The 10144-nt window shown below is 45.6% G+C and overlaps 1 protein-coding gene across 2 annotated transcripts; it reads right to left on the bottom strand.

Annotated features, from left to right (window-relative positions):
- Positions 1–1199: 1199 nt before the first annotated feature.
- PSMG1 (proteasome assembly chaperone 1) lies at positions 1200–9640 on the bottom strand. 2 transcript variants are annotated; one of them, XM_075431919.1, is made up of 7 exons: positions 9466–9639; positions 9268–9377; positions 7349–7500; positions 6895–6957; positions 3499–3697; positions 2442–2578; positions 1200–1388 (listed from the first exon to the last, which is right to left on the bottom strand). In XM_075431919.1, exons 1-7 carry the CDS (start codon positions 9594–9596, stop codon positions 1314–1316), a joined length of 867 nt encoding a protein of 288 aa, XP_075288034.1. In that variant the 5' UTR covers positions 9597–9639; the 3' UTR covers positions 1200–1313. The 2 variants fall into 2 exon arrangements, with proteins under 2 accessions (XP_075288034.1, XP_075288041.1); XM_075431926.1 differs by lacking the exon at positions 6895–6957 and having other exon boundaries at positions 9466–9640.
- Between the last annotated feature and the right edge of the window lie 504 nt (positions 9641–10144).

Raw genomic sequence — 10144 nt, 5'->3', positions numbered from 1 at the left:
GACACTGTTCAAAAATGTCCACTGGGCATCTAAGTCGAAGTTAAACTTAGCAGAGGACTTGGAAGCTGCATGCAATTTGAAGATCTCTGTGCAGTGACACCACCAGTGAACTACCTGGTAGCAACAGAAATACTATCTTTAACACCATCTTCTTAAACAAAATGTTAAATTAAACAGAGGATATATAGAAGTCAGAATTGCATGCCAATCCTAATAAATATTTTCAATACGCTGTTGAAATTGTTAGCAACTTTCAGAGAATTTTTTGAGACACTGTAAAACCTGAACTTTTACTTTCCTCTAAAAATCACGTACTCTGCATAAGAGGCCTTGTACTATTCCTACTGTTGCCAGCAATTCAGAGTTTTAAAGCAGATAGATTAAATCTGTTTGCCCCAGCAAATCCAGCCCAAGCACCTTGCGAGCCTACCACCCCGTTGCACCGGGAGAGGTTCCCACCACTGCCAGAAACCTGACAGCAGGGGAACGCTCCTGCCCCTCTGCGGTGCCCAGTCAAGGGCTGGAGCTGAAGCTGCCAACCGAGGCGAGCTCTCAGCAAGGCACTGCTGAACACGGGCGCATCTCTCTTCCCGACAGATCTGCAGGCAGCAGCGTCATCAACGCCTGTGACGATCTACTCGGTGAATCCAAGTCACGGCCCGCCCACACAGCACGAAACGGCTCCACATTCCTGTCCCCTACTAATTCGAAAAGCAAGCCGAAGATTATTTTCCATCAGTAAGTCTTTTAAAGATATTGACCATACTTTACTGTGTTCTGTATCACCACATATGTAAAAAAATGTATGCGCACACATGCATATATATGTATCATTAATACATACATACACACACATAAAATTACACATATTTATGTATGTAAAGAGATACAGAGTGTATTTTCTCCTTCACAGACAAATCTTTAAAGAGGATCAAGTATTAGGAAAACTTTTTTTGTCTCAAAATAAAGTATAAAATAGGTGTTCTCATTAGATACAGACAGAGTTCCTTAACTGCATTTCCTCTTCTACGTATACATTTAAGACAAGACAATCTCTTCAGGAGGAAAAAAAGAAGTTGCTTTTCATATTCAAGATATCTTTCCTAAAACCACTCCAGAAGAATCTCTCCCAAGCGATGCAGAAGAAATATGTGTGTTTGTAGTGATGAATCTGAAAGTAACACAAATGAGTGCAGAAGTAAAAATCTACTGGTATTTATTCCACTGTTAAGGAAACAACTGCAATTCCCAAATGTCCTTTACATAAGAAACTGGAGCTATCGAAAGTGCAGTCTGTGTCACAAATGTCCTCTTTAGATATAGATATTACTGTGAGTTTCATTGGCTGTCAGTAACTTCTTCAAAATCTTTGTGCTTTCAGACACATCCTAGGAAAAGGAAGAGAGGATCAGCATTAGCTACATTGCCGGTAACAGAACAAAACAAGAAAGCCTCATTGTCCTCTGTTCCGATTTTTATTGCTCTGAGTATCAGTTTGATTAAAGTGTTAACTGTGAGCAAAACTCGGGTCTTCCGAATGAAGGCATCCAGAGACCCGCTGAAGGCTCCAAACGAATCTGCAGTTCAGCCATGGAACAGGATTTGTTAATTGGCATTCCTCCTCGCTTATATGAGAGGAAGAGCCTCCATAGTTGCTGTTGTTTTCCTTCAGAGATTAAACATTTATGTACTAGCCTGTTAGACTTATTTAGCAGATCAATACAAGCTGTAATGAAAACTAACTCACAATTCCCACATTTAAAGCTGAAATAAACACTTCAGTACACATAAACCTCTTCCGTCATTTAAATCTAAGTTCAGTTGGCAAGACTGAGGAGAGCGCTTTGAACCAACTGTACTTCAGCAAACACCGCTTCAGAAAGAAGCGAAACATTCACCTCGGTAGCTATAATGCCATGATTTCAAAGCTGCTTCATTAGTGCAAAACAGTTAAGAATCATCTTTAGAAATTCAGTCTTTTAATTCCAGAAACAAGTTTTAAGTCAAAATGAATTTCTTAAGAAGCTTTCACGTGTTGTACAAGACAGGCAGACATAAAGCTAGAACACGGCAATCTTGCATATGAATGTAGAATGTTAAAAACAGATATACATATACTTAAAGGTTTTAACACCTCCAAAGAAAACTTGTAGCTTAAACAATCACAAGAAATTACTCCCCAATATATTAATACCACTGCAAGAGCCTGAACAGTCAAAATGAAGTCCTGAGGGAAGCTGCAGATTCATTATTTCTAAGCAACTTATGAACAGATGTCAACAGTTACAGCAGGTGCTACACTAGAAATCAGTCCTCTGCCAACAAAGTCTGTGCGTTTCTGCACATCCGATACATCAGCCTTTCCAGGTGGAATCCTCACAGCGGCGCACCAACAGCAGAGTGCAAGAGATGAAAGACAGACCAAAAATACAAAATTTTACCTTGACTAAACTCTTTAGGATCTTTGAAGAAAGCAGAGGCTTGAACGCTTCAATCGTAACCGTGTCCAGTTTGATGACATCAGTGTAGCACTGATACAACACTGCGGGAATCTGCCATACTTGACAGTAACTCAGAACTAAATACAAGTCAAAACAAAATGTGTGTTACATTCAGCAGAGAAGGAATCTCAGTTCTGTGTGTAAAATCACATTTGTTCTGGCCAGAAATTCAAAAGCATGGAATTTCATAAATTAACTACTCAGGATCCCGACTGCTAGACCAGTCATCCCTCATTCCTCACGCACACAAGAAAATTAACCACGAAAAATTAGTAAAATGCAGTTGGTATTTCTTCCTGGTAAATACCTTAACTGGAAACTGTACATTATTGGTAAACAAAAATAGTATGAGCTTCTGTTAAAAACAAAAACAAAACTCAAACCAAAACCAAACCCCAAAAAACAACCAAACATAAAAACTCAAAACAAAGTGCAAAAAAAATAAAACTTCTTCTAGAAACAATCATCCACTTTTAGCTCCTGCCAGACAAGTTTCCCTCATGACGCCACCACTAACTTGGTACTCTACAAAGAAAAGCTGTGCGGTTTCATTACATTACATAATAAACCTGAACCTAGCTTTTACATGAGGTTGATCAGTAGCACTGTGAAACCACACTTTACCTGTAACAGGCAGAAAGGAGTTTGTGAGCCTCAGTTTGGATGCTCAGATGAAAATAACTCGTAATAAAACATATTTAGTTCGTAAGTAAAATGCCCAAAAACTCCAATGTACAATATACTTTGTAAGGCTATACTGAAGATTTTGTAGTACTTATGTTCCACACATAAGGGGTAAAAGCATTTATGGGTGGTTTTGAAATCTGTCCCTATTTTACAGGGCAACATGTAAAACGTCAAGCTTTAAGGAGTTAATTTTCAAAATGCTAACTTATTAGCCTGTTCACACAATTAAAGAAAAATCCTAATTGCACTCTTCAAAGTGAATTCTCCGTTGCCACCAGCAGCCCTGTAAATAATTGGAATTGGAACATACCAGCAGCAGGAAGATCTCGCACAATATTAGGTTGTTCCAGCAGTGGGCAGCAGACCTGCTCTTTGAATTCTTTTGTCTTCAAGGCTTTCAGAAACGGACACGGAAGTGTTAAAGTGGATTCCTGAGTTTTATAATCAGCTACAGGACACGTGGAAAGAACGGTTACTTGCAAGCCCTCCTTCCGCATACAGCCGAACACCTGAAATAAAAATGTTAACACATAAGCAAAATTTATCTTCTCACAATAACAGCATAAAAACAAAGACCCATTCCAATTTTGGTGCAGACGGCAAACGATACGTTTGCAGGACTAGCTAAAACTGGAATCACAACCTTCAGGCAGAAACTTCACAAGCACTGCTCTTGAGATGGAGATGAAAAATCCCAAAAGAACAGCTAACTTATTTACCAAGTCGACTGATTTTCTGGAGAGGTTTTAGGTTTTTAGCACTTTCTATTCACCTGTAAATATGTTAAGTCTTACTATTTTTGCTAATGGTGACTGTAGCAAGAAAAGGGACTCCAAATAAAACCAGGCTGCTTACGACAAGCAGGCAGCTTGCTAAGCTGCAAGACGTTTGAAATTGAGATCGTGCTCCCCAGATGTTCTTACAGTACGTACAAAGAGTCTCCATTTTAAATAGTTTTTATTTAATTATATTCAAGCTGAATTGAGAAAGAGAACCTTAATTTTTCCACAGCCTTCTTCAAATTCAAAGAACCAAGTTTCAAAAGCATTGCAGAAAATGTATTTTTTGATCCACTGCATGCCGTCACAAGACACCAGCCTGCTGCACAGCCTGCCACTGTTTTTAAAGAATGTATGTCAAAACGAGGAGAAGCACGACAAACCTGCGCCCTCCCTTTATGCTGCCCTCTTCAGATTTATCATCAATAAGGAAACAGGGAAGTTGGTAAACACTACAGAAACTGGCCTGTTTCTGTATATGGTACCAATCACAGCAGGGAAGCTGACCGTTCCCTCACACCAGCGTGTTACCACTGTAACATAAAACTGACATAACTTTTCAGAAGCACACATATTTTCAATTTACAGTATATTTACTTTGTTGGGAACACTGGCTGGTGTGCACTACTCCGAAACTTTAGTCTGTATGTTCTCATTTTGTCAGTGACCACTTACTGAGAAAACACATACAGAAGTAAAAGCCTGACTCACGGAGACTGTGAAGATGCTCAGCAAATCAGAATTTATGAAGCATACCGAACAGTAACTCACACTAAAAGCAAAAGATTACCAGCACACTTCTGCTGTATGTTTAAAAATACCGATAACCATGAAGTCTAAAAATACGCAAGAACATTGACTTGCTAAAACTGTGCACTCCTACTGTTCACAAACACCCACATTTGAAGTAGCACATATGCACAAACAGCTGGAAAAACACAAACGGCGAAGACAGCAAAACCACAACCATATTTCTTTCGTAATCCCAGTTTAAATGAAGTGCAGTAACGTGTGGAATACAGCAAAACCAAAATGTTGTAGGTCTTAGGGGTTCTAAACTTCGAAGTGAACCATCACCCCATCCCCAAAGTGAATTAAACTCTTCAACAAGCCATGGAACCACAAAAGGCTAGTTCTCCACAAACTTGGGTCTGAAATCCCTGTATCATTCAGCGAAGTTACTTCAGATTTCTATCCTAATAGAATCGCAGGTTGGAAAAGGCCTCTAAGATCATCAAGTCCAACCATCCACCCAACACCACCATGCCTGCTAAACCATATCCCAAAGTGCCACATCTACATGTTTTTGGAATGCCACCAGGGATGGGGACTCTACCACTGCCCTGGGCAGCCTGTTCCAGTGCCTGACCACTCTTTCAGTAAATAAACTTTTCCTAATATCTGATGTAAACCTCCCCTGACGCAACTTGAGGCCATTGCCTCTCATCCTATAGCTAGTTACTTGGCAGAAGAGACCCAACACCCACCTAACCACAACGTCCTTTCAGGCAGTCGTAGAGAGCAATAAGGTCCCCCCTCAGCCTCCTCTTCTCCAGACTAAACAGCCCCAGCTCCCTCAGCCACTCCTCACAAGACCTGTTCTCCAGATCCCTCACCAGCCTCGTTGCCCTTCTCTGGACACGCTCCAGCACCTCAATGTCCTTCTTGTAGTGAGGGGCCCAAAACTGAACACAGTACTCGAGATGCAGCCCCACCAGTGCCGAGTGCAGGGGCACCATCACCTCCCTACTCCTTCTGGCCACACTATTCCTGACACAAGCCAGGATGCGGTCGGCCTTCTTGGCCACCTGGGCACGCTGCTGACTCATGTTCAGCTGGCTGCTGACTAACAACTGCAAAGTCCTTTTCCACCGGGCAACTTTCCAGCCACTCCTCCCCAAGCCTGTAGCGTTGCATTGGGTTGCTACGACCAAAGTGCAGGACTGGCACTTGGCCTTGTTGAACTCAGCCCATCGATTCAGTCTGTCCAGATCCCTCTGCAGAGCCTTCCTACCCTATCCTCTTTGCCTTCTCAAAATCTCTCTGGCTCCCTCGCACCGAGGTGCTCGCATGGCTCCCCCTCACAGCCAAGCAGCCCTTTTCGTGCACTGGCTGGGCCGGCTGGCAGGCTGGGTTGAGCAGGCACCACTCAGCTCACGCTGAGGGCTCGCTCTCAGCGGACAGGACAGGACAGACAGGACACACTGCTCTTCATCTCCCTCTCTGTCTCTCTAGCCACAGCCTTACACAACTTCAGCGTAACTTCACAGCTTCAGAATCTCTGTTTGTTCATCAGATCAGCGGAGATTTAAAAGAAGGCAGGTTAGCAGACAGACAGAGAGCAAGACAAAACAAGCCATACTTCCTGGAGGCTAAGCAGTGACCCAGATCCATACAGAAGATCAACAGCCAGAATGTTCTCCCTGCGACTTTATCTTTCTGAAATCAAGATGATGATACTCGGGGGGACCTGAATGACCTAGCAGCGCTCATGTACCTGAATGATGCTGGGGTAAGGCACTTTGCAAACTCAGTCTATGAACAAACGGGAGAGACACTGCTTTGGAGGCACCTTCCTTTAGAGTTCCTCCTTATGAAAGGGACAGAACGCACCCACTAGTAAAGATACCGTCCATCATGAGTTTCGTAACAGGTTTGTCTGGCGATCTTTTGGCAGCTGTACAAATGCAGTTAGGTTGTTTTTTTTAAGCAAGGATTCCCTCAGAGTTGAAATAAGCTATAGAAAAATTAAGTAAAAGACGAAAATGGTTTGGAACGTAGTGAAGTGCAACAAAATTGAAACTGTCCAAAAGAAGTAATTGCACAAAGTTGGTAAGTTGCAGCAGATACCACTGGCAGCATCCAGTAACAAATTACACAGCACCCCTAAGGCTTCATTTCTCAATTTGTTGTCTTGCCAGTTTTACCTTATCAAGCCACTGGAACTGTTGATCCTCAGCAACGTAGCAACTACACTGGCACAACAAAACCTTAAAAAAATAAGAAGTTGCATAAGCAAGTGGTTTAAAGAGCACAACAACAGCTCTTAATCACGTGTAAAGATGATGTGACTGCAGTCAATGACTTGCTCAGTTTTCTTGGGCTTCCTCAACACTTATTTCAACAACAATATTTCACTCACAACTGATGTGAAGCAATCAGGCTGTCATACACCTTCTTTGTCCTCAGCTTCACACACCAGAAGTTCAAACAGTTTCAGCGAGCACAACGACCCTTCAGATTTTTTACGAGATTAATCCAGAATACTGCAGCCTTAAATGCTTCGCTTGCCCTGGGCAGGGCAGGGCAGGGGGGTGGATGAAGGTTGCTCTCTTTTTCAGAAAGCTAAAATATGGAGGAATTCATGCGCAAGTCACTTACTGACGGATCTGATATCAGTCTGTAGAACAAACAGAAAGAATCTGTTGGGAGGACATTCGTTGTGTTGGATGTTCGACACCACTCATTCCACAGCTTCACAACTCCAACTACTTCCCAACATACAGAATCCAGAATAAAAGACGACAGGAAAGCTGCAAAAAACAATAAAAACTGTTAATCTCTAAAGAATAAAATCTCTGTTCTACAAATAAATACCCAAACTCAATGAGATTATTTCTTTGCAATCTCAAGTTAAAAAAAAGTAGTAATTTATTTTTATCAAAATACAGTTATTGACCAAATCCAGCAAAGATCTGGATTGTGAGTAACCTCACCGTGTCAAGACTTGAAAGACAAAGAGCAGTTCTACATACAGAGATCCCTAACATCAAACCAATGTATTATTAGGAATTACATCACTATGGTCAACTTGGATTCCTTTAGTACACACTAAGGATGTAAATATTAAATCTCTAATACTACTTGACATATCAGATATAACAGATGGAAGAAAAAAAAAAAAAAAAAGAAAATTACCAAACCAGCAAACAGCAAGGCAGAAGTATTACACTGGCTCCAGGAAGCAGAGACAGGAGTATGCATGACTTAGTGGCAAAAACAGATCCTAAATCAAATGTTCATAAAATTCCTGTCAAAAGTTACTGTTAAACAGGAGACAGATCTAAAATACCCATAACCATTTTTCAAGGAAAAACCTGAACAAAGAAAAAACAAGTTATCTAAGTTAACCTAGACATCATCTAAACGTCATCTCGATGTGACTTAAACGTAAGGAAGACTTTAAGCTTCTTTATATCGTCAGGGAAAGAGCTATTAAAAATCTCAAGCCCTTGGTAAGTGTGCACGGGAAGGGGAGAGGGCGTTCCAAGACCCTAGGCATCTTGAGTAAACAGGCACCTCAAAAGAGGGCACTCTGAACAAGTGCGGAATCAGAATGTGAAAAACGGACTCACTGTTCAAGAAAAAATTTAAAAAAAACCACTGTTCACTACAAATCAAAATTACAGCTTATTGCCCCATAACTTTCCATCTATGACAAGTCCCCATTTCAGAACACTAGACTGCACTGAGCAACTTGCTATTATTAGAAGGAAACTTCTGTCGATGAACAAACGATCCAGGAAAGCCTACCCAACAGAAGTCAGGTAAAGGAAGAGTGGGGCTGTCCCAACTAAAATCCAAAACCCAGAGCATCCTACGCTTCCGCCCTTCCAACGGGAACACATCACTTCAGCAGGATCTGACAGCAGGAGCAGCAGCTGCCACAGACCCCGCGTTTCACACGCACAGACAAACCGGGTCTTCCGCGGCCGGCCCGGCCACCTTGGGGTTCAAACCCCGCTCCCGCGGCGCCGGCCCGCACCCCCTCCAGGGCCGTTCCCATGGTGGAGACCAGCCCCAAGGCAGCCCACGACGCGTCCCGCCACACTTACATCTTCCTCCACCCTCCCGCTTCCTCAAACCCAGCCCCGGCAACGGGACGACGGCCTTGCTGAGCCTTGGGCCATTCGCACCCACAGAATCATAGCATGGTTTGGGTTGGAAGCGACCTTAAAGATCATCTGGTTCCAACCCCCCTACCATGAGCAGGGACATCTTCCACCAGACCAGGTTGCTCAGAGCCCCATCCAACCTGGCCTCGAACACTGCCAGGGAGGGGGCAGCCACAGCTTCTCTGGGCAACCTGTGCCAGTGCCTCACCACCCTCACAGTGAAGAGTTTCTTCCTAGTATCTAGTCTAAATCTGCCTTTTTTTAGTTTACAGCCATTCCCCCTTGTCCTATCACTACACGCCCTTGTGAAAAGCCCCCCTCCATCTTCCCGCAGGCCCCCTCGGGCACTGGCAGGCTGCTGTAAGGCCACCCCGGAGCCGTCTCTGCTCCGGGCCGAGAACCCACCTGCAGCGTTATGTCCCACCGCCACTACGAACTCCGAGCACGCCAGGGGCTCCTCGGCGGGGCCTGCCGCGGCCGCGCCCGGCTTCCAGCTCCACACGACGTCGATCTCCCTGGCAAGAGAGGCGGAGGGCAGCGGGCAGCGCTCCCGGGCCCGGGGGTTCAGCCGCGGGGGGCCGGGGAGCCCCGCGGGGCCGCTACCTTTTCCGCTCCAGCTCCCTGCGGATCTCCCGGTCCTCGGGCGTCTCCTCGCCGGCCTCCTCCGCCGCCTCCTCGTCGTCCACGCCGGCGCGGGACGGCGCCGCCACCACCTCCCCGAAGAAAGTCGCCATGGCCGCGCCGGGCAGCAGCGCGCCTGCGCGCCGGGACGCTCCGCCTCGCCGGCACCTCCGAGCGCGGCTCCGCCGGGGGACGCCCCGGCCTCCGACCGCCGGGGCCCCGGGAAGGGCGGCCTCGTCCTGCCGGGCCGGGCCGGGCCGGGCCGGGCCGGGCGCTGCCCCGTCGGGGCTTTGCTGGGTCCGCTTCTGCGCGCAAGCCTCGGCAGAGCCCGGTTCTCCCCCCAGTCCGCGCCGCCCGCCGGCCCGTTCCCGAGCGCGGAGTCAGGCCCCGCTTCCGAACACCAGCAGCACCCCCCGCACCCCCCAAGCTCCCCACAGCCCCCCCGCTCTGCCGGGCCCCGCTACAGCTCTGTGCGGCCCCCAGGGCGGCGGCACCAACTGCGCGACGGCGGAGTGGAAGGCAAGAGGAGTGCTTTCTGAAGAGAGCCACAGTTCTGGTAGGAGCAAGCATGCTCAGTGAGATAAATTTTAAAGGTAAAATTCAAACTCTCAGAGGGTAAAAAAAGCCCCAGTGCGATCATGTTTCCTCCCACTGCCTCTCT

Source organism: Opisthocomus hoazin, chromosome 1, assembly GCF_030867145.1.
Source record: "Opisthocomus hoazin isolate bOpiHoa1 chromosome 1, bOpiHoa1.hap1, whole genome shotgun sequence".
Taxonomy (NCBI): domain Eukaryota; kingdom Metazoa; phylum Chordata; class Aves; order Opisthocomiformes; family Opisthocomidae; genus Opisthocomus; species Opisthocomus hoazin.
The sequence above is the reverse complement of the archived record's forward strand: the minus strand, read 5'-3'. Positions and strand labels throughout refer to the sequence as shown.